Source organism: Chionomys nivalis, chromosome 19, assembly GCF_950005125.1.
Source record: "Chionomys nivalis chromosome 19, mChiNiv1.1, whole genome shotgun sequence".
NCBI lineage: Eukaryota > Metazoa > Chordata > Mammalia > Rodentia > Cricetidae > Chionomys > Chionomys nivalis.
The window spans coordinates 35,079,026-35,103,687 of record NC_080104.1 but is presented as its reverse complement, the minus strand read 5'-3'; the positions used below and the strand labels follow the sequence as shown (position 1 = coordinate 35,103,687).

At 43.2% G+C, this 24,662-nt stretch overlaps 2 protein-coding genes across 2 annotated transcripts in view; both read right to left on the bottom strand.

Annotated features, from left to right (window-relative positions):
• Window positions 1–18,990, bottom strand: part of Il18r1 (interleukin 18 receptor 1) — a 31,840-nt gene extending 12,850 nt beyond the window's left edge. The window contains exons 1-5 of the mRNA XM_057751488.1: window positions 18,942–18,990; window positions 13,711–13,796; window positions 10,960–11,206; window positions 6,968–7,133; window positions 4,194–4,335 (exon numbers count right to left, since the gene is read on the bottom strand). Coding sequence (XP_057607471.1) covers window positions 4,194–4,335; window positions 6,968–7,133; window positions 10,960–11,206; window positions 13,711–13,768 — 613 coding nt within the window. The 5' untranslated portion in view covers window positions 13,769–13,796; window positions 18,942–18,990. The remainder of the gene's footprint in view (window positions 1–4,193; window positions 4,336–6,967; window positions 7,134–10,959; window positions 11,207–13,710; window positions 13,797–18,941) is intronic.
• Window positions 18,991–20,454: 1,464 nt separating this feature from the next.
• Il1rl1 (interleukin 1 receptor like 1) overlaps window positions 20,455–24,662 on the bottom strand; it is a 45,590-nt gene continuing 41,382 nt past the window's right edge. The window contains exons 10-11 of the mRNA XM_057751243.1: window positions 24,198–24,365; window positions 20,455–22,355 (exon numbers count right to left, since the gene is read on the bottom strand). Coding sequence (XP_057607226.1) covers window positions 21,937–22,355; window positions 24,198–24,365 — 587 coding nt within the window. The 3' untranslated portion in view covers window positions 20,455–21,936. The remainder of the gene's footprint in view (window positions 22,356–24,197; window positions 24,366–24,662) is intronic.

The following is a 24,662-nucleotide window of genomic DNA, read 5'->3' as shown; positions in this document are numbered from 1 at the left end:
ATCCTATGCCCACTGATCTCCGGAGAAACCAGGAAAGTTAAGTACACAGGATTATCTTTCCAATGGGGAAGATGAAAAACCTGTTCTTCCATCCCAAAAGTCAAGACTTAGAAATGATGAAGAGCCTGGTGGTCTGTGGTATCTGTTGGGCTGGACCAGATCAAGTTCTTACAACCAAGACCAGAGGTGGCTAGTAATCTAAATGACCCTGACAGTCAGAGGTTCCCCAGGCTCTCACAAACAGGACCAGAGTATGAATAGCCCAAATGACCTCTGTCTGTATGACCAAGACCAGACCAGACCAGATCTTTGGCCCTTAAGCTAGTATTGGTAGCACAGCTCTTGAAACCATCTTCTTGGAAAAAATGACATGAGTTGAGTTTCAATGTAATTACACTTCCTTGTGCAATGCGGATTGTATTACACCAGGAAACTTTCCCCCAAATCATACTGGGCTTAAATACATTGGGGAGGGGAGCCTGTTATTAAACTCCCCAAAGACATCTGACCCAGGTTGATGAAGTCAATCTGCACCAGGTTTTCATCCTTATCTTTTCGTGAGGTTCACTTCCCTGTATGTCACCTGCAGGGACCCCTGACACACTGCTACTGTGCCTGGCCTATAGCATCTGATAACCAGAGAGAGCCCCAAAAGCCACCATTGACCCATGGGCTGAGGGAACCCGAGGCAGCAAGACGCTAGACAATCATCTGTCCAAGGTCACAACATCACTGAAACTGTGAGAAAGAATGAATGAGAGGTTCCAACTAGAGCAAAAGGTGCTGTGTGCTAACGCTTGAAGCTTCTTATCACTTCTCAAGGAAGAAAAGGAAGAGTGGCAAAGATGGATAAGAAAAAGAATAGGGGAGAATACCAAAGAACGAGAAGGTACACGAATTGTATATGTTTCTGTAGTATATGAAGTATAAGTATATGCGTGCAAACTGTGGTTGAAGAAATTAAGACAAGTGATCACAAGTAGATTGCAGGGTTTTTGGAGCTGAAAAATTCAGGTATGGGATTCCTAGGCTGTAGTTTTGGCAGGCACAAGCATCCTCAGCAAAGTTAAGGAATCCTAGTGCTCAGATTTCATTGGAACCCTATAAAATTCAAATGGAAATGTAGTTGCCCTGGTAACGGTGTTAATAGAGTGGCAGGTTATAGGGGGTTAAGTCATGAAAGTTCCCCCCTCATTAACCAGTTAATGTCAATATTGCCAAAATGGGTTAGTTGTTACACGAGTGAGTTCCTGATTAAAAGGGTAAGCCCAGCCCAGGTTTTTTGTCTCACACATAATCACTTACACTCAAGTTAAATGTGATGCAGCGTGGAGATCTCCTTGGGGGTGGGGAGGCTGCTCAGTGGGTGGGAGTACTTAATGTTCTAAAGTGGGACCTGGCTTTGAATCTCTAAAAGCATGATTGTATGTGTCTGTAACCCCAACACTTGGAGAAAGAGACAGGCGGATCTCGAAATCTCCCTGGCCAATTAGGCTACCCATATCAGTACTCTCCTTATTTGGCTAAAGATCCTGTCTTAAGACAATGGGCATGGTAATAAGAGAAAGACATCCAATGTTCTGAGCCACAGAGCACATAACAGATATACACTCACAGGTGGCCCCTTGGTCTGGGATTTTCCAGAACTGAGAGCCAAATAAACTTCTATGGTTTATAATTTGCTCAGTCTCGACTCTGTTCTAGCAGAAGAATATGGCCAAAGAATTTTGTAGCTGTGATTGCTTAAGGACTTGGAGAAAGGGAAGTTGTCTTGCACTATCCCAGTGAGCTGTTAATGTGTCCTCAGAAGAAAGTCAGAAAGGTCAGACAAGTCAGACTCCGGGAAATTCATGTAAATGATGGGACGGTGGGAAGAGAAGAGAAAGAGGATGAGAAGAAGATGGGGGAGAGGAGGAGGAAGAGAAGAAGAAGGAGGAGGAAGAAAAGGAGAAGAGGAGGAACAGGAGGAAGAGAAGAGAAATAATAAGAAGAAGGAATAAAAGGAAAAAGACTGGCAGACAGTGTGTTTTTTGTTTTAAAGATGAAGTATAATATAGACAGTCTCCAGATATTGGCAAAGGGTAGAAAAATATCTTCTCCCCATACTCTCCACAACTATACAATGCACTGAACCCTTGACTTCAGCCCTGTGAATGTATTCAAACACGTGACCTCCAGAACTCTAAGTCTAGACTGCTCAGGATACTAAGTCTTGGGATGTGCTGCAAACACAGCACACAGGCAGCAATGTAAGCATCAGGTGAAGCGCTGAAGAAAGATATCATAGAGTAGATGTGTTGGAGCAATCTGGTCAAATGTCATCCACATAGGCTTTCTGGAATGATGGTGGAGAAAGTCATGGTCATACCACAGATCTTCAAACAACTGGAGGAACTTTCACATAGGAAGGGGACAGACATTCTGCGAAGGTTTTGAAAGCCAATGAAGAGCAGTCAGTAAAAGCTAAAGAAGGCAAAACAGACTCTCAGGTATTGAAATATGTACTTGGCTGTGTTGTGATTTGGTAATTTCTCTGTAAGTTCCCAAGAAGGTACTGATGTTGAGTTATATTGACTGTACCATCCGAAGGATATCTCCGTGGGGTGTGGTTCAATTAAATTACCTCACAGGTCACTGTCACAATAGAATTCTAGGCCTATGTTTGGCCTCGGGGCTCAGGGCAATTCATGCAAGCAAAGCTCCTCCTCCAACTGGCACTCTGAGACCTGGCTTTGCCACTCTGGCTGCTGTTCTCTCTGTGTGCTCTGTCCCTTCGTGACGCTGTCCCTCCAAGACCCACATCTGGCAAAGCCTTTAACATTTGTCTTTTCTTTTCGACTACACGTCACATCCTTCAGCCTGACAACCTCTCACACAGCTGCAGCGTTCATGCTAGTGGCCCTCCAGACCCTTACGAAACTCCCTGAGAACTCTGTATTCCTCGCTGTAGCGCATTCTCTCATGTCCTCTGCCTCTCAACACTCACTACAGCTTCTTGAATAGAGCCACCGATAAATATTTGTGACCCCAATAAATATTTGCTCAAAGCAAAAAATGGAAGCCTAACAAGATTCTACAGTTTACGCAAAGTCTAAACAAGAACAGGCTGACTTAAAAGGTTCACCCATGAACTTTCATCTGCGGCTAAGAATATATGGTTTTAGTCAGTTTGATGGGAGCCCAAGATAAAGGTTTTAAACCTAAGATTTGAAGTAGGTATATGTTCTGTTGGGGGATATTCGATCACACTGTGAGTCCCGAATTTGCATTTGAGTTAATTAAATAAAATTAACTTTGGGACAGGAGGATGCATTATCAATTAGTTGACAGCAAGTCATTATAGAGCCTTAGAGGGCATCTGGGAGAGAGAGAGAGAGAATGAGAGAGAGGGAGAGAGAGAGAGAGAGAGAGAGAGAGAGAGAGAGAGAGAGAGAGAGGAGGGAGGGAGGGAGGGAGAGAGAATGAGAGAGAGGGAGGGAGGGAGGGAGGGAGGAGAGAGAGAGAGAGAGAGAGAGAGAGAGAGAGAGAGAGAGAGAGAGAGAGAGAGAGAGAGAGAGAGAGAGAAAGAGGAAGTAGTAGGGTGGGTTTGGGATGACATAGGTTTTTCTGGTTTGGCAAAGTGGAAGGAAGGGTCTTCACTGGATGCCAACAAGGAGAGACGGCAAGATAATTGCTCCTCAGCCTCTGAGCTTGCAGGTTTTCACCTGAGCCCTTGACTCTCTAGTCATATTCATAATTAGAATGACAGAGATTTAGTTAAAGCTAACTTTTTTAGTGGCAGCCACTCAGCTGGTGCCTGCAGAAGCAGAATTCTCACTGGCTGTCCCATGAGCAGCCCAGCCGCTGCTAGAGAAGCAGGCTGGTAACTGTGGAGTTTCTGGCTGAGGTAGCATTAGAAAGTACAACCACGGTGCCAAAGTTAACAAAACAGTATTCCCAGAGGCAAGCGGATCTCTGTGAGTTCGAGACCAGCCTGGTCTACAGAGCTAGTTCCAGGACAGGCTCCAAAACCACAGAGAAACCCTGTCTCGAAAAACCAAAAAAAAACAAAAACAAAAAACAAAAAACAAACAAAAAAAAAAAACAGTATTCCTAATCTCAAGGTACCCTCTCCAGCCCCAAGTAACTTCACAGTGAAAGAAAGAGTCTGCTTTCCTCATATGCATTCACTCCTTCCAAAAACTTTCTCTTACCTTCGATTACGGTTATATTGAAGGTCTTGGTGATGTTGTACTGTTTCCCATTATGGTGGACAGAAAGCACGCAAGAGTAATAACCCTCATCTTCAAACTCAGCATCCTTGATCACTGGGTGATTGACTATTTCCTTACAGTTCTGGGTATTTAAAGGCAAGTTAAAACACTTCAAGTCAGTAAAGGCAGTATTCTCGTTGCAGCCCTTCACTTTTCTAAAGCTTAACATCTTTAGCCATAAAGGGAAACAGAACAGAAAACCAGCAACCCACAAGTGCGTGTCCCAGCAACTCACCTCCTTCCACTGGAGCAGCGAAGCACCCTGTTATCATCATTGTCACTACTGAAGAGTAGTGGAATCACCACTATTGTCATTTCATCTTAATCTATTGTTCACACACAATCAGAGAGACAGACAAACAGAAACAGAGCCAAAATACTTGAACAACAAAAAATCCTACTTAGGTGATGAACGTCTCTGATACAAAACTCTACTACATGACACTTTGGGTCCAATTCTGTATTTAAGGGTATGGGCCGTGGGAATGTGGACAGAATGACCCAGAAAACTGAGTAGATGTTGCCCACTCTGGATTCTTAATATCCTGTACCAAAGGGCATAAGTGGCCAAGTTCATAGACATATTTCAATTTTTCTGTTTCTCCCACAAATATCATAGAAATCATTAATAACAATAATAAAGCCACTGTCTGCAAACTAGCCCTCTGTCACCCACTGATAGGTTCAGGCAAGTGTAAGACTGTGAGGAAAGGAAGTTGACCAACTAACTTTGGTCATGTGACACAGTCCCTCCACATGCCTGGCACGGGGAATAGAATGCCCGCAGACTTCGCCTCATGCTGGCCACTGCTGGTGGCCTTCGGAGCAAGGACCAAGCAGTTACCCAGATGTCTTGTAAAATCCCATGTGTACCTCATGTCAGCAAAGTGTTTCTGAGTATAAGGAGAATTGTATAAACTGAAGCAAACTTTCTCTGTGGTAGACAAAATGCCAGAAGGCCTTCATTTTCTGTTCCAATTAGACCTTTTCTGACTAAGCTGTCTAGTGCCGTTCCCCTCAGGAAGGTCATGGACCATCCACTAAATTTTTCATGTGACTGCTCATGTTACAGATGTTCGGCCATAAACAGAGCCAGATCATACATCTTCTAAATTTAGTTATCTGTATAGTGGGGCTTTCTAAAACCCACTAACCAAGCCTCCCTAATTTACATGTACTACAAAGTATGTATACTAGACAGCAAGAGAAGGCCAGCCAACCCAAGACTGAGTTATATGTTTAGAAAGTATTTCAGATAAGAAACACTGTGACAGCAAGAACGACCCACATACTTCAGGGAACTCGTTAATGGTTCAGCTTCCCTGAGTTCCCCTGTCTAGTTTTTTGACGGGGTCAGCAGCTCAGGTCTGCTCTTCCACAGACATGATATGTCATGTCACACGTGTGCATGCATGTGAATGCAAACACCGTTTTCTACATGATAAATATGAGACAGAAGTATGACTAGCTTCTCCACAGCATCTTTGAAAGGAACTCTTACAACCTGGTAAGAAAAAGGCTCACCAATGAAGCAAACAGAAAATGCACAGGCGATCCACAAAGGCTACAATTTACACATTTCTCTTACCATTCCTAAGAGAACAATAGGAAGAAATGCCCCGTTTCTGAAGTGTTTTCTGTTTTCTGTCAGATTTTTAACTTTCTGAAAGTATTGTTTCCCGTGTTGGGAAGGTGTAAGGGGCGGGGTGGGGAGCAGAATTGGCTAATGTGTATCAAAAGCTGATCAATTAACCTCCCACTGGCTCAGTAATCCTATATCTGGGGATTCTTCCTGAAGGGTTAATCATATAAGCACACAAAGATTTATATGAATATATGTCATTCATTATAGTCTGTAAATAACAGTAGGACACAGAACACTCACACGTGTCTAATAACAAGGAGATTAGGGGGTTTAAACCAAATCCATAGAAAACACATTCCCTGTTTGAAAGAGAGCTGCTCACAGGTATGGGTGAATAACTACATCGTTTTAATTAGGAAGGAAAAGACCAGCGAACAAGCAACTTTTCAGGACAGATGTTTCTCTAGGTAAAGGAACAAACACAGCTGTGGGAATAGGAATGATTTTTCACTTCACTTTTTTTTTTCATTTCCTGTCTTCCTGCTTTATAAAACAAATGTATGTATTCAGAAAACACATGCAATTGTCTTTCAGCATTTTAAATGGGTGTGGCAAAAGAAAATGAAAAACTCTAAACTAGCATTTCCAGAACTTTATTTTTCTTTTAATAGAAGGAAAAAGAAGGAGAGGCAGAAGAGAAGAAGCTACCATCATGTCCTGAATACCTACTATAATACAGGGCGGCTACAGTGCTACACATACTGCTTAATGGTGCTTGACAATAGCCATATGGGACAGTTTCTCACACAGACCAAGTAAGTCGTGGGGAGGTAGACCACTTGTTTGTTTGTTTATTATGTATACAATATTCTGTCTGTGTGTATGCCTGCAGGCCAGAAGAGGGCACCAGACCTCATTACAGATGGTTGTGAGCCACCATGTGGTTGCTGAGAATTGAACTCAGAACCTCTGGAAGAGCAGGCAATGCTCTCAACCACTGAGCCATCTCTCCAGCCCCTAGACCACTTGTTTTTGACAATGGCAAAGTGTTCAGCTGTCTTCCTATTCTCCATGTGGTTTTTTTTTCTTTCCTTTCGAGTTTTAAGTGGAAGTTCTTTCAACTTCTTACCTTATACAATGAAGTGTCGTTGATCAGTTCATCGTAGTTAGGATTTTCACATTGTATACGCAAAGATTTCTTGACTTCCACGTTTTTGTTTATCACAAGTTCTTCAGAAAAGCAGCTGTGTTCATTTCTTTTAATGACAGTTAGGCTCCAATTTTGACGATCATTTCTATGAAACACAGGTATAGAGAGGGATTTTGTGGTTATTAGTGAGATTCTGCAACTACCTCCAATCTTCCAGTTTTACCCTAATTTCTAGATGAAGAGATTTATTCACTGAGATGCAAACTTTTCTCTGCCACCCCTTAGCTCAGATCAGAGAGTTTACAGCTGTCATGGGGTGAAAGATCGCACGCCAGAGCAGTCTAGGAACACACACACACTGCACGTGTGCACACCACAAACACACACCACACGTACATACCAAATATACCGCATACAGTCATCTATGTGGCATGGATAGGAGAGCAATAAATGGTTTAAACTTTATCTTCAGTGCTGGACGGATTCAGAGACTCACAGGCCAGGAGAGAAGGGTGGCTTTAGTTTCAAGAGAACTGCCGACCTTGTCTCCTGAACGTGTGTGCATATCCACTGTGTCTTCTGTTTCTCAAGGTGGTTTATTCTATGATCTTTCTCCTTACTGATGAATAAACCGGAGTTTGGCCCAGCCCTTGCACAACTGAACAAGGGTGAACTTCATTCAGTATCTCTCTTTTGTCTATGATTTCCCTTCTCAGAAATCAGCCATCTTGAAGATGATAAATGGCATGTTATTAAACAACAGTGTTTTTTTTTAAAAAGAAAAAAAAAAGAAAAGAAAGAAAAAGAAAAGTAAAACCATTTGCAATTGTGTGTTTGTTTACACCGTACTAGGGGCATATCCGTCACCATCCTAAAAGTAGTAAACATGTTGCTAAGTTGTCCTGTGACCTGGGAAATGTATTTATACCTGGGCTTTTCCAGGTCCCCTTTATATCTATGAGGAGCTGAATAGAAGAGAATGAAGTGTTCTGTTGCTCACTGACTCCCAGATACTTTGCAATGTGTGGATCCAGGAGAGCCTGACTATTTTCCTCAAGTTCACATAAGAAAGTCAAGGATTCAAACAACCAAGTAACTTATCCCATGGTCACATGTGCATGTGTGTGTGAGTGAGTGTGTGAGTCTGTGTGTGTGAGTGAGTGTGTGAGTGTGTGTGTGTGTGAGTCTGTGTGTGTTGGAGGAGGCTGCTTGTTCATTCCCGGCTGCCCAGACCCAAACTAATTGCACAGAAAACTGTATATCACTGCATTGCCAATAGCTTAAGTGTCTTTTTAGCTAGCTCTAATCCATTTCTATTAATCTGTGCATCACCACGAGGTTTGTGGTTTACCAGTAAAGTTCCCCAGTGTTTGTCTCCTTAGGCGGCAGCTACATGGTGTCTCCTTGACTCCACCTACTTTTTCTCTATATCTCTGTTCGGATTTCCCGCCTGGCTTTACTCTACTGAGCCTTGGCGGAAACAGCTTCTTTAATAACCAAGGGTAAAAAAACATATTTATAGCCTACAGAGGGGAATTCCACATCGTGTGTGTGTGTGTGTGTTGTTGTTGTTGCTATTGTTGTTGTTGTTGTACTGGATGGGACCAGGATATAAATGCACATTGGGGCAGGAGGGTTGGCATAATACTACATTTTCACATTCTATGCAGCCCTGCTCTTTACCTTTGGTTGAACATAGAGAAAACCAGCCAGGGCTGGAGAGGGTGACCAACTGATCTTCAAGGGAGCTCAGGTTCATTGGCAGAATTCTCTTCTTAAGATTCCTTTTGGCAAGTCACACTTAATTCTCAATTCCTAACACTCAGCAGATCTTGATAGTGCCTGTCACGTGTGGGAACCCCTTAGAAATGCTGAACCAAGCAATACTCTGCCCTTGCTGCCAAAGAGCGAGCTCAAGGACTGATATGAAGTTGAGACCAAGGGAGCCAGCATCTAGGATCCCCACTTCCTTGTAACCTATGCCCATGGATCAATGCTCAATGTCACTCTGATTATAGTGGCTCCTCTGGCTGGCAGCTGTGTGGGTTTAAAAGAAAATAAAACAGCTTAAAGGCTGATTGCTTAGTTGTAGAGGACTTGCCTCACATGTACATAATCTTGGGTATCAACAGCAACAAGCTAAAACAAGATGAGAGAAGAAGAGAGGGAGAGAAGAGAGGGAGAGAAGGAGGGACTGAAAGAGGAAGGACTGCTCTTTTCTTCTCTCTGGCTCCAAGATAAGCTTTCTGTGCATCAGCCTCAGGCTCCTTCTTCCCATTTCTCCACCTCCACCACAGAAACATCTCTCTTCTGTTTGACTTCCCTTCTTAGCTGATTTTCTACTCCCTTTAAAAGGTTTTCATTTCTAAAATCTCTATGTGTGCAAATGTGTGCGCCTGTGCAGAGGCAAGCATAGGGATCTGCACAGCCCAGAAGAGGGCATTGGTACCTAGAGCTAGAGTGACAGGAGGTTATGAGTCACCCAACATGGGTGCTGGAAATTTCTCTCTCTCTCTCTCTCTCTCTCTCTCTCTCTCTCTCTCTCTCTCTCTCTCTCTCTCTCCCTCTCTCTCTCTCTCTCTCTCCCACCCCCTTCAGCCTCCAGTGCTCTCAAAAAACACCAGACCATTTCCTCCACACTGATTTCCTTCTTGAAATATGATGCAGACAAGGGGATCTTCTACCTGAACTGTATCTGAAGATGTTCAAGGTATCTGCTTCCCCGTGAAAGCTCACTTACAGTCAACGCCACTGGCAAAGCTCCTTCCTTGTCATCAAGTCATGTTTGTCCAACCCCACTTTCCAGCATCCTTCAGGCATTGTCTCTGAACTCTTCAGTGCCTCCTTGGGTCTCCCTGCTGCTCCCTCATCCTCCCTCATTCTGATTGCCCTTCTGTTGCTTCCTAACCCAGTCTGTCTTCCCTGCCCTTGACATCAGAAAAATCAAGAGCGAATACCCTCTGTCTCCATCTACTCCCCAGGATGGCCACAGGTGCCTCTTTCCCTCAAATGACTCTGTCCACCGTAACCAGAATATTCATGTCTTTAAGTTATGTCTATACAGCTTGGACAGTGGGGACACAGGTTGTTTCTCTTCTCCATTCATCTTTAACTTGCTCTAGAAAGATCCAGTTGCGACCGATTTATTATATTTTTCTCCCTTAAAGTGTCGTAAGAACTGCGCTGTTTCAAAAAACAACAGTCCTACGACTTGTTTCTGAGGCTCAGAAGTTTCTGTGTCTAATAAACAGCTATGACCTCATTTTGTGAGAAACCACAGGAGCGAGAAAGAGGCTTTGCTGTGAAATCTCACTTCTCTCTCAGAGGTTCACTGATAATGATCAGGAGTCACCCTAGAATAAAGAGAGATTTCTAAAAGAAATCTGCTACTTCTCACAGCACAGTGTGCCTAAGTGAGTTTTCACAGGTCAGTGGCAACTCTTTATAAATAAGAGAATAAATAAGAGATATTTGCCTGCCCATGTAGCATGTACCTCTGTGTGAAAAGTCTCACTGACCTTGGCTACTAGCTTGTGGCTGGGTGACAACTATACCTTTCCCCCCAATAACCCTGCTTCTTGTTTCCCAGTAACCTCTGAAAGCTAGACTAGGATTATTTCATAAACCCTACCCTTTCTCTGAAGCCTGAGGAGGCTGTGTGGGAAGCTGCCCTTGTAGCTCCTTTCTCAAGTACATATTATTCTTAGACAGAACTTTAAAACCCACCAGAATTCCACCGTATCATTAACAAGGAACCCCTAAAAGGAACTCATTCATCATTCAATGTGGTCACTAAGAAGATAAAGTGACCAGCTCAATTTTCCTGCAATGAAATGTTTGTTTCCTGTTGGAGCAAAAGCAGGGGAGGAAAAAAAATGCATGGATTATCTGAGCTTCCTGATGTAGATTTGGGTTGCTGAGTCAAAAGCCAAGAGTCCTAGGAAATACGCTGAAACCAAATGGTTACTCACCCCACTTGGGAAAAGTATGTTCCATTGTCTTCCAGCTCCACTGGCCAGAACTCCAAATAGTGACTTTGCAAAGTAATTCTGGGTGAACTTTCAGTGTTCAGCTCTACATATTCATGGGAAGCATGGACTCGGAACCATCTTATGGCGGCTGTTTCGTTCTTGTGCACAGATGAAGCTATGCCGCAGTGCTTCAGATAAAAAGGCTCTCCTTCTAGCGTGTGAATTTGCGTGCGTTTGATGCAATTTCCTACAGCAGATTAACCAAGGAAAGGAAGACAAAACAGGACAAAAATGATTTTTATTTCACCTCTCCGGTATAAAAGTTAGATTGGTGAGAAGGGCTACAAGAAATCTTAGCGTCACATTCCTGTACTGGCTTTTGTCTGAAAACAGACCTACCGGAGATAAGACATTTTTGGAACAAAGATGAAGATGAAACTGATGGCTTCTCCTGGACAGAAAGCTAGCTGCAAGAGCGTAACCGGCCCTCCCTCAAGACAATGCACTGTGGCCACATCTTAAAAGTTATGACACTAGCCTGGCGGTGGTAGCACACGCCTTTAATCCCAGTACTTAGGAGGCAGAAGCAGGTAGGTCTCTGTGAGTTCGAGGCCAGCTTGGTCTACAAGAGCTAGTTCCAGGACAGGCTCCAAACAACTTTCTTTTAAGGAAAGACACAGAAGTCATAGCATCGCCACATTGCCCCAAAATGTCACCACTGTGGACACCTCATGCGAAGTCTATATGTGCATCCTTCATCTATATCACAACCAGCCTCATGTCCATTGTGCCCAAGCAGTCTGCCTACTTACTTCTAGGAAGGTTTGGAAGACACAGTAGAGCTCTTGGGTAGCTAAGCCCCTGCAGCAAGCTTCCATATGTAACCAAAGAACTGACGGAGACAGACCATTCCCACTACAGGGTCTCTTTCTCCGTCCATCTCCATTTCTCAGCTCAGATCTGCTCTTCAAAAATGTGCCTACTTTTTTTTTCCATCTTCACAGAGTGGACCTCCATTCTCAATTGGAATTGTCGAACCCTTCTCCCATCCCCTGCCCTCTTGGTCTCAAATGCCCCTAATCTTTATTTAGAAAATTGGCAATCTCTTAAGTAAATGGAAATATTTCCTTGCGACCACATACAAAACGCTGTGTCTGTCATTAGGGCTTCTTGCTCAGAGCGACATTCTGGCTTTAACTTAACGCTAACCACAGCTGGAGGAGGAAGTGGCTCAAACGTCAGATCTACTTCAAGGTGCAAGAATGACCGTGAACGCCAGCTTCTTGCTGGCGGCTATCAAATAATCTCCAGTTTACATTTCAATTCCTCAACACAGTTTCTCCTTGACAGTCAAAGCAAGAGTAAGCTTTTTAACATTTTCATAAGGCTCTGCCCTACAGAGTCGTATGTAATAAAGTGTACAGCTCATACAGTCCTTGCGCTCCTGTGTCCTGATCCTTTTGCACATCATCAAGTCTATGATTGCTGTTCAGTTTCCTACATGCAGCCTATAGTGTGTTCTTCCCTCGTTATCATGTAGTGTATATTGGGGACTTGGATTACTGTAAAGGAGTCTATTGGGTATTTGAAATTATTTTAGGTTTCCAAGTGTTGATTCATTAAGGGGGCGGGGCGGGGGGGAAGCGCTGCCAGGTGATGCTGTTGTATGTCTTTAATCCCAGGAGGAGGCAGAGGCAGATGGATCTCTGTGAGTAGGAGGCCAGCCTGGTCTACAGAACTAGTTTCAAGACAGGCCCCCAAAGCTCCACAGAGAAACCCTGTCTTGAAAAACAAAACAAAACAAAATAAAAAGAGGTCTTTAGTTATATAAGTGAACAGAGGCCAAGGTGTGCGTACTGTGAACAGAAAGTTTGGTTCTTTCATGGACAAAGTAAACGGTTGAAAGTGTCTTAAGTAGACAAGTGTGAGTGGTCAGCCCCAGCAAGTCAGACGAATTTTACATACAGAGCATTGCTGCATACGACTACAATTCCCATTCCTGAAAGGTTGTTCTCTAAGCCCCCAGAGGAACAGGGAGCCAGAACCTGAACCCCAGATCCCACAGTCTGTAGAGTTGGATTTGTGTCAAGTCTGTACTCCACGGCTATCAGGATCAGGTGATGTTTGTCTGTGGAGCCTGGCGCAGGCACACATCTTCCTGTACTGTGCTGTTTTTCTCAGCAGTCCCTGACAAATCATTCAATACAGAGAGGAGGAGAATGAGCAACATCTGGGCAGTGCTGCACTGTGTGGTAGGTACCATTCCACCACTGCGCGGGTCCCTTCACAAACATGCCTCAGGACTGGACATGCATTGTGAGAGCTTTAAGAGCTAATCTCTGTTCTCCCTTCACAGCCATTCCCAAAGTAAGGGAGATGGTCCCCAGCATTCCCTTTGGCAGGAGACAAATATAAAATTGCCTAAAGTCAATAAAAAAGACGATTGTTTTCTTTTCCTATTTCAAATCGAATGAAGCAGTTTTCTTTGAAAGTGAAGTTTCTATGCCCCTGCCTCTGTATAGTAAGTGCTCTCTACTCCTTTATTTGGTCCATCCCTGCCTCTCTTCCACTCTCTATCCCAGGGACACCAAATATTTCCCCACCTTCTAAAGTAAAATTTGCTGTCACTAACTATTAAATAAATTCAGCATCTTCAGTAACCATATCAGCTATAAGGAAAAAAAAAAGCCTCCATAATTTCCCTCTAGTTGCCTAATGACGTCTCTTTGTGAGTGTTCATAAATCACTTACTTGAGGCACTTCTAACAGCGAAAACACAGAGCAGCAAAAACAGTTCTCCACAATGCATGGTTGGGTTTCCACAGCAACTGGTGTTTCTAGACAAAGAATAGCATAAATTTAAACTTAAGCCCGCAAGCAACCAATTCCACCTTCATAAGGGAGTTTTAAAAACTCTCCTGACACATAAACAACAGGCAGCCCAGCAATGTTTCATATCTTTTAAAATAGTCACCAGTTTGCCAAATGTTTAGTTGACATAGAATGAATAAATTTCAAGGCACTAGATTTTAGGTCCTATAAAACATAATTGTTTAGCATTTTTAGTAGAATAGAACCGTTGACTTTTAGCTTGACATACCACATCTTGCTTGCCTTTAGGGTCAAAGCAAAAGTCTAGGGAAATCTATGATCTTACAGACTGAAAATCCATAGCATATTGAGGAATACAAGTCCACCATGCAGCCTGCAGTGTGTTTGTTCATGTGTGCTTGTATGTGTGTGCATGTATACTATATGTGTGTGTATGTGTGTGTGTGAGAGAGAGAGAGAAGAGAGAGAGAGAGAAAGAGAGAGAGAGAGAGAAGAGAGAGAGAGATTCCAAAACCGTTCTAAGGATGTGAACTAATCATCTCATAAAGAGAAAATCCTCATTTTGACTCACAGTTTCTGAAATTTCTCACAAGTTTCACAGTCTAAGAGTTATGTTGTCTTGTCCATCAGCAAAGCTTACGCAATGCCTGGCGCACAGTAACCACTATCACTGAAGAAGAGGTGTGTGTGCCTGGGGCATGAGTCAGCACTGGCTGCCCCAGATATTTCCTTTAGGGAAACTGAGGAAATAAGTCACAGGGGTCCCAGTCATGACACTGATCCCCCTTACACTGGCTGTGACCCCAGGTCACAGACCTATTGCTTTGAACTTTGATCCTGGAACAGTTCAACCTTGACCTTGCTAACTGTGAGTGACAAGTGTAAAATGGGAGAAAGCTCTTCCTTGGTGGAGTCTGCATCAGTCTAACTATTTCACAAACGAGGCCACATTTCCTGCTTACTGAACCGCCTCCACCCCACTGCCTCAAAAGAACACTGGCTACGCAGAACATGGCAGGGCATGAAGAGGTTGATTTCTTTCAGATGTACACAAAACTGACGAGAATCCCAGTCTGATAAAGCACAGAGAGTTGAAGACTTTGGGCACATGAAATAATTAGGTCAAGGACTGTTGGTTCATTGCCGGAACACAAAAGGTGAAATGGCTTCCTGCAGAATCATTTGGGAAATCACAGTACCCAACACTACTGAAGACTTCTGCATGCATGAGAGCCTCACAACGTAGAACAATGATACCCCAACTGCCACTCTCCTCCCATCCTAACTAGTCAATCACAGGAGAAAGCTTTCAGGATAAAGCTACCCAAACCATCTATCAATTCCTAAGAGAGGATGCTGAATAGAATGAATGCAAAAAGGATATTTGTTCATGGAAAGCACCCACCGTTCAGAGTCAGACGAGAACAATGCGCAACTTGAAACCTGCAGCCACCCCCTCTCACCTTCTCTTACTGTCTGATAGTTCTGTCTCGGATAGAATGTGAAGTGTGATTTCCTCTCTGCCATTTCTGCTGCGAGGGCTGTCGCAGACTGGCAAGAGGAGCTAGGTTTTCATTTTCCTTTTCAATTCTAAGAGCTAACAAGAAATAAAATTACATAATCATTCAGCATTCAGAGAAGCAGAGTTTTCAATGTGAGACACGTTAAGATCTAAGCATGTAAAAGATAGATGCTGTCCGCACAGTTGTGTGTGTGGGGGGGGGTATACAGCACTTGAATGTTTTACTGTACTTCTGCGTTCATCAGACAGTGTGGCTCAGTTTTATGGAGAACAGCTGCTGGCCCCAGCCTGGTGGGGTCTCCATCTTCGTTTTTTCTGTTACCAGCTTAACAGTCATGGGCAAGTCTCATAGCCTAGCTGAACTCTGAGTCCTTTAGCCACAGAAGGGAATGACAGTTCTACCTCTCAGGGCTGATATGGTGGCCACAAGGGTTCCTATTCAAAATGTACAGGGAATAGTAAGTGTCATCTAAATATTGTCTATTACCATTGTTTTCTTATTTCGTATCATTTTATTGGTGTTATGATATGGTCAAACAGGCAGGGAGTCCAAGGCAAGAATGCACGCTGCCCAGCTACATTCCAGAAACCTCCCAGCAGCTTCCATTGCCTCCCTCACAGGTGCAGGACACTTTCTACCACACCCAGGACAGCACACCTCGCCTTGATTCATCAGATCTAACCAGGCTGTTTAAGTGAAACAGAGCCTCTTGTTTATTTGAGTCTGTGTTTTCTTTTTATTAGAAACAAAGCAAACACTATCACATAAGACTAAGCTGTTTTCTTTCATGCTTATAAACATTTTCATAGCAAGTGATTCTTTCCCCATTTGCCAATGTTTGGAGTTTTATTATCCATCTTATTTAGCTTACTTCTAATTTCTCTTTTGGTCCATTAGCATATGGAAATTTTTATGTCAATGAACTCAAGTCAATACTTGTGTGTGTGTATGTGTGTGTATTTTCCACTGCTTTTAAGTGTAGATTTTGCCTTTTTTTCTCATTGGTAAAACAAATAGTTAACGATACTTTCTCCACTTTCATGGCTTCATTATTATTTTCACATTTGACTTATTTTTAAATTTGTAAATATTAATTTTGTTTGCTATAGGAATAGAACCTAAATAAATCTTCACCTCCAAAATAACTATGAATTATTTCTCTGCCTAATCAAGTAGTCCCACCCTCCCTTGGAGGTTGGCTGACATCTACTTATAGCATACAGGCTCTCCCAGAGCATCTGTGGAAAATCCAGCACAGGGGAAATGTGTGCAAGCAGCACAGACCCACTTTTTCTCTGTTCTCAATTTGCTTACCTGTTTACAGTGACTGATACTAACTGGCATGTCACACTTTCTGTCTGCTTCATGGTTTATTTTCGGAATTGATGAATGAACCAAATCCATAAAATATAGACAGATGGGAGTCCTGAGTGGTCATTCAGTTCATTGTATACCTGAATCATCTTCTACTTTTTAAAGCATGGCATCTTCAAAAGTTTCTTTTGACAAGCATGATGCTCAGCAAACATAACACGGAGTTTTTGTAAAGATAAGGAAGACTGGACTTCACACAGCTGGCAGGGCACAGCCTGGGCTCTACACAGCTGGCAGGGCACGGCCTGGGCTCTACACAGCTGGCAGGGGACAGCCTGAGCTTCACACAGCTGTCAGGGGACAGCCTGAGCTCTACACAGTTGTGAGGGGACAGCCTGAGCTCCGCACAGCTGGAAAGAGACAGTCTGAGCTCCACGCAGCTGGCAGGAGACAACCTGGACCCCTGAATCTTCTAAACTCCCCGGGGCTGATTCCAGTGCACAAACAGATAGAAAACCACCAATCTATAGGACTTACCTGCTCACTCGGAAAAGTAAATTTCATAGTAGATCCATTTACTTCCAAGTTAATATAATATGAAAATATGAAATACAAGTACAAGCATGTATGTGTGTGTCCATGAGCATAAAGAATAGTTACAAACTCAGTTACCCAATGATATAAAATCTTCTCTTGATTAAAGAAGCTCTCTCCAAAAGTTATGTGATCAGGTGGTACAGAATGAAGGCCAGAAGCAAGGTACCCAGTATCTTGTCATCCCACCCAAGGATGCTCTTTCAGGATATCTTTCAGAGTATCAAAGTGGCCATCTCCTGAGTTCCTGGTTCTGTCTCATCCCCTTTGGGGGCCTCACCACAAGGGAACAGACCACAGGAAAAAGAGCTCATCCAAACACAAGGATGTTAATTAAGATCCTGCAAGACTTCCCAGTGGGGAACCTGGGGCTGAGAGTGGGCAACAGCCCAGCCCACGACAGGGAGTTTCACTGACTCACAAGTAAACACATTGCCTCAGTGTCACGCATTCATTAGCAAAACACAACACTGAGGGATCCCTAACACAAAATGCCTTGATGCAGGCTGCAGTGCTCCATGAGGTTTCTTCTCCATGCTGAGAACTGAAGACAGGCTAGGCAAGCACTCCAACGCTAAGCTGGGCTGTCCATGTTTTACCTTTGTTTGTTTGCTTGTTTTTAACACAATCCTTTCTCTACAATCTCTAATGCATAAATGTTTTACTTCATCGACAAAGAGGTGAAACAGCCCGGTGTAACTGGCAAAAATGATCTTGGACACACCCATGCACTTCTGCACTAAAGCAAAGGATGTGTGAAATCTGACTTTCCATCTGTAAGGCCCAGAAAATCACCGCCACCTCACAGAGCTCGACATAAAAGTATCTGCTGCTATAATCTCCAGGCACTATTCCCAAGTGTGGATCCAGATACACAGACCACGAGTTCCCTACCACCCCTCACCCCTGCCAGGAGAACCTGGCAATATGACTCAATGTTTGACTTCCCCCGGAAACTTGTTAGACTACCCTACCTCATGGCCTAGCTATCCCTCCTGGACTAGCCTTCACTTTCTGCAGAGGTCCCTGGGAGAAGGCTCCCTGCCTTTTCATTTTGTGTGCCTAAAGCAGGTGTTCAGTTCTGTGTGTGTGTGTGTGTGTGTGTGTGTGTGTGTGCAATGAGTGCATTCGTGTGCTTATGAGAGGAGGATCACACTATCAGCACCCCGCCCTATCATTAATTGATTAATTGTGATACTATCTGCTGGGGGCTTCTCACTTTTGGAAGCCCCTTGAATTAAGCACAAAGATTTTGGAATTAGGAAAATACAATATAAATCTCAGATCTATTTCTAGACGGATGTCTTGAGACAAATTCCTGAATCTCTCTGTCCCTCTCATTCATTAAGCCTGGTGATACTGCCTATTTATTTGTTTCCTACGAGGATTAAGCAACTGCAACACAGCTGAAGACAGGCTTTGTACACTGTCAGCAGGGGCTGAGCGCGGAATAAAATCAACTGTTGCTGTTTTTCATTCAGCTTTTCACATCTCTCTGCAAAGGAACTATAAACCCGTAGTCTAATTATCAGTGCATACACACACACACACACACACACACACACACACACACGCTAACCCCCTCCCCCCCACCCTCCACACACACCAGGCACATTGATCTTGTTTTCAGGATCCTTGCACCCTGGAAATGGGAGGCTCCTTCCCCTTGCTCCAGGTAGCAGCAAACAGTGAGGAGCGGGTATCAGGGCCTGTCCTTACCTTCAGAGAGGTCTTTCACAGGTAGGCGGGACGGTGGTCTCTCCTTCACTTACATTTGAGAAGCAGAATTCACACAACAGGTAAGAAAGAGTGATCCCTCCCAGTCCACAACTGTGAAATCAGAAAGAGTTGGGGGGGGGGGGTGGCGTGCTGTGAGGCCGGGCCAGGAGAATGTGATTAAAGAGATCAGACAACCAGGAAGGCTATGGGGGGAGGGGGGGGGCAAAGACGCGGGGGTGGGAAAGAACAGACTAGTAAGAAGAAAAGAAAATTTAAGGCTGCAGGTGGGCTCCGCCCAGAGTGGAAAGGGTTCCAGGTCCGGAGTTGTGAGCTGGGGCACTGAAGTCTAGGCTGCTCCCAAAAGCAGGCTGCTCAAGATCTGGGGATGCCCTAAGCTCCTGCCCAAGCCTGTGCTGATTTTTCCTCTCGCCCCCGCTCACCTATGAGCACCCCAGTTACCGGATCTAAAGCCCTCGAGGCAATAGACCTTATCGTGGGAAAGTCCTCGTGTCTGCCGACTCTAAGCCGCTCCAGACCTCCGGGGAGGGCACCGCTACCACCTCCAGCTTTCCGGACCTGAGCTGCTCTCTCTATGTTCTACCAGTGGTAGAGCTGGCAGCAAGGCTGCGCATGCTTTTAATCCAGCACTCGGGAGGTAGAGGCAGGTGGCGTTCCAGGACAGCCTGAGCTATATTATAGAGAGAAACCCTGTCTCGCAAAACTAAAAAAAAAAAGAAGGAAAACCACCGTCACCACACCGCACCCTTCTGGCAGAGGGCGCTAAGAACCCTGCACCAACGGAGAGCAAGCCCTGGAGAGTAAGAGGGAGGCAGACCATGGAGGAGAGTCCTTAAGACTGCCAGGCTCCCAGAGCCAAACGAGAACCAGAACCAGCCCGGATGGGACAGAATTCATAATTGGAAAGTAATGGTGAAATTTTAAATTGTCCAACAGAAAAGGAAGACAAACAGTATTTCTATATTTTTATAATAAGCTAGAACTCTTCAACCCCCGCTCCGCGAACAGAATGCTCGTAGAGTCAATGATAAAATTCTTTTTGCCCAATCAAAAATAATTCACCATATAATAAATAGGAAAAGCATAACTTCGCTGGGATAAATGGAAAATAAGTGTTTCGCAAACTTCAACACTCCTACGACACAGGACTCGTACAGAGAGAGGACCATTATTTCCTTCCTCATCTAATAAAGGATGTTTACAAGCAGCAGCATGGAGAAATGTTTTGGTTTCCGTGACTAGTAACCAGACTATGCTGTCTGTCTGCTCTCGACTGCACAAGCACTTTGAAGAAAATGTTTAGAAGTATAAGGGCAGGATGGGATAAAGTGGAAACACTGTCTTCCACAGAAGATGTCTTTGGATGGGTTACCCTTTGAACCCACCAAAATAATAAAATGAAACTACTATCTTGAATTTAGCAAAACCATCAGATACAGGTTCACTACCGAAAACTCTGCCTATAGTTGAATTGGTAGATAATCTACGTTAGAATCTATGTTATGGGCTCCATATACATTATTATCAAATCCTAGGTGGGATTTTCTAAGAAACTAAGAATATTTCTCTAATATAAATATAAATGCAAATTGTTTTAAATTGTCAGGATAATCTTGAAACGGAACCAATAGTAGTTTCCTTGGGTCATTTTTGGTGGGTGAGGGAGCAGAGATAATAAATCATCTAACTGAAGAGAATTTTAGTTTTAAGAAGTCTTCATTAAGGTAAATCACAGAATACAGTCAGTTTCACATGGTGCACAAGGAGATTTCATAATTCCAAACATTAGTACTAACTGAATTGTTTCTGAAGTCCAAATTCTTCTATTTTCTATTAGCTAAAGAATCTAAGGTGGTATTACATTTCATCAGGACCTAAGAAAACTTTTATTTGAGGACATTAAGGAACTTAGAACCACAGAGCTAGTTATCCAAAGCAAGGATTCCTTCCTGATCCCACATTCTACTGTGTGAACAGTTATACACACAGCATGCTTTTCCCAGGTCAGTTTTTGGCAATTCAATAAGAGTGGATAACAAAATTCCCTATACATTTCACAGAAATGTCACAAAAAATAAGTTGTCTCGCGATGACAAAACTTCTTTGAGTCGGTAGGTAGGAGATGTGCTGGTGTGGCTGCAGTGTGACAGACTTGTTTCTCATGGCGGCGGCTTTAGCAGGAGTCTGCAGCGCAAGCTGAAATGGGGCGTTCTGAACATGTAATTTAACATCTGTAAATGTTAAAGGAATTCAAGATTGACATGCCACAGATATTCATTATGGCGCTAAACAGGAAAGACTCAAAATCAGTATTGTACAATCCCGGCTATACAAATTATATGTACACATTGTAAAGACATCTTAAAGTGCAGTCTTATTTGCCAAAATTCATCTTATGTGTCAGGGTTATGATTGCCTTTTATAATATTTTTTCACACTGTCTTTTTTCAAATATACCTTTATTACTTTTACAGTGAGAAAAGATTTCTAAAGAGAATAAAACTATATGAAAGACACTAGAACTGAAAAGAGCTTGTTGGTCATGGCAATTTAGATAAGGTAGTCTAACAAACTTGGCAACATTGACACGACAAAACTGCGTAAGTGCCAAAGAAAGAAAGAAAATTCTGGCATGTTGGGAAAGTGATTTACCACTGTGGTTCCACCTCTGGGCATGAGAACGCTCAGAATTCCATTCTAAAACCATCAGCTTGCTATTCAGAAAGCAGATTATTGATTAAAAGAAAGAATAGAGACAGAAATGGAAGAGAAGAAAAGGCACAGGGATGACCTTGTGCCGCAAAGGAATGAAATGGGCAAAGGAAAGCATAGAGAAAGGAGGCATGGCCCCTCCCACAAGTAGGAAAACTACTAGAGTAGCTTGCTAGCTGGGGCCTGGGGCTGCTACCCTTGACATCCCAAGTCTTCACAGCTCCACTCCGCTGCCTGCTGCAAGGGCACAGCCAGCTGTGGGTGATCAGGACCACAACTCAAGAGTGTTTTGGGTAAACATGCCTTGTGTTTCACTCAAAGGAACCACACCAGACGCCATCTTGGGGAGTCTGTTTGGCACTGGCATCTGGTACCTCACATGCTTCCAGAATTTGGAGCTTAGAGATTGCTTGTTGGCCACGTGGTCTTCCCTCCACTTGATGGTCCCCTGCATTTTCACGAGATGCTGGAGAGAATCTTGGAGGTCCCCAACCTGCAGTCGGCTGGCCTCACCCAGAGGTTCCATCTCAATAAGAATCACCTTGGAGTTGTTCTGGATGAGGGCACTGTGCAGGGCAATCTCCTGTTCGTAAGCAAACTCTTTGCTGTGCATCATGTGAGGGGCCAGGACAAACATGTGTCTTCTGCTGTTCTGGATACTGCTTTCCACCATGGTGGCTGCATCTACAGTCAGAAGATGGATAGAGACCTCCTGTCATTTCTTTTATACATTTAGTGTTTGGATCATAACTGTTCTGGACATTCAAAAGTTCTTATTGTTGTAATCTGTTGGGAGATTCTGAGCTGATAGAGTCATATTCAGAAATCTGAAATGACATTATTGAGTTTTGCTACAAGAATATCCATCCAAGGGTTTAGCCAGATAAATCAATGTTAATGAAGAGTCCTCCCAGCTGCCTGGAAAAGTGAAGGTCTCTTAGTCCATCATTTCATGGAGGACTTAGAATTCAGGTTCATTGAAATTTAATTTTTAAGTCTACTATCTTCTTAGGCTGGCTAGCAACATATTTTTAAGAGGGCCAATTTTAATTCATACATCGAAGAGTGCAAACTTAGCAAGCATTGATCCTCTCAACTGACCAAACTTACAAGAGAAGTCCTGGGTCACTTTACCCCACATGATCTCTGTTTAGAGAATTGATTCAATTCATGCTTTAAAAAAATAATCCAAAAAATGTAATCTTAAGAAAATTCATATTTCCTTTCAAAGTCAGCCTTTGTACCTTGCCCAGGCCAAGGTGATTCAGTTAGCTCTGAATGTACTTAGAAGAAAAAAAAAAAGTCCCACCTAGCTAGCACTCACTGCAGAGGGTCAATGCACACACGAAAGAAGTGAAGCCGTGAACAGCTCAAGATTGTCTTAGAGCACGGTGGTTACTTCTAGTCAGTTGGAATAAGAAAACCATGTGAAATTGTGACAGATGGACCCTTGTGTCAGTTGAGATTTTCCATCCTGGGTGGAAGGAGATGTGGAGTGGGTATCAGGGGAGTAGGGAAGACAGCTAGCAAGAACATAAGCACGGTGCACTGGCCAGCTACTGTGAGCATCTCCTTGTCAGGACCCGGGTGGGATGAGAAGAGTAAATGATGAGGAATAGTTTAAAAGCTCTGGTCATGGAACAATAAGATAGCCCAGTAGGTAAGGGTGCTTGACACCAAGTCTCAGGACCCAAGTTTGATCCCCAAGACCCATATGGTTGAAAGGGAGAATTGGCCCTTTGCAAGTTGACCTCTGGCTGTCATACACATCTGTGGCACACACAAAATAAATGTAATTTTAGAATATCTCTGGTCATAGCCAAGTTAACTCATAATTGCCATGCGTTTGAGGCCAGCCTGTGCTACATGGTGAGTTCCAGGACAGCCAGGGAAATCAGGAAAGACCCTACCTCAAAATAATCAATCAATCAATAGTAAATCTCTGGTCTTGCTGAGAGAACAATCAATGAAAGCCCTTCACTAATCAGCAAAGAGGCCAAATCTCTCGGTATAAATTCATTTTTGTTAATGTATATGTGTTTATTATTAAGTAAATATTCTAAACTAAATATCCTATTACAGCTCACACATTACACAATGAGCATTATGTCTATTCATTACTATTAAATGATCTTCAAAATGTTAAGAATGTTAAGTTTAAAAATGCAGCATAGGAAATGGTGTGTATACCTGACAAATTAAAATGCTAATGAAAACATATAGCTCTCACTACATAATTCATATAAAGTTTTTATATTTAAAAAATTTTAAACTGACATAATATAGTAGATGCCATAGTGATATTTTTTAACAAAGTGTTTCTGTGGCTTTCCTTTCCTTATCTCTCGCACCCATTGATGTCTTCACCCCCCCCTTATAGTATAGCTGCCCCACGTTCCTTTCCTCTTTCCTGTTCCACGTGTCCCACCCCATCCCTCCTCATTACCTAACATTACCCTCTCTTGATCTCCTTTCCAGACTTTTTTCCAACGAATTTCAATCCCCAGTCCATGATGGCACCTTTACCTTGTCCGGGCAGCAGGTCTCTCCCATAAATGCATAACTTGTAACCACATTTTTTTTCAAGAACGTTGGGCAGAGTGTGATGAACAAAGTACTCCACGGAGGTGATTCCTGCTGAGCTCCCCTCAAAGACCCGTGGGTAGATGACGTAAGCATCATAGAGCTTGCCATCTGAGAATGACACCAAAAAGTACCAATTCGTTATGGATTCTAAACACTCTCGTTCATCTGTTGAGAGACCGCTCTTTACAAGTTGTATGGCTGTTAGTGAATATGCTTCATCCCCCCAAATACTCTTAAAATCAAGAGATACCAACAACACACAGCTATAAAATGTGGCCAAGAAATAACAGATGCGAACCTAAGGTTTGTTTGTTGGTTGGTTGGTTGGTTAATTGGTTGGTTGATTGGTTTTTAACATCTGAACTTGAATGATAGGGAACAGAGTGTCTGTTCAGGACACTTCAA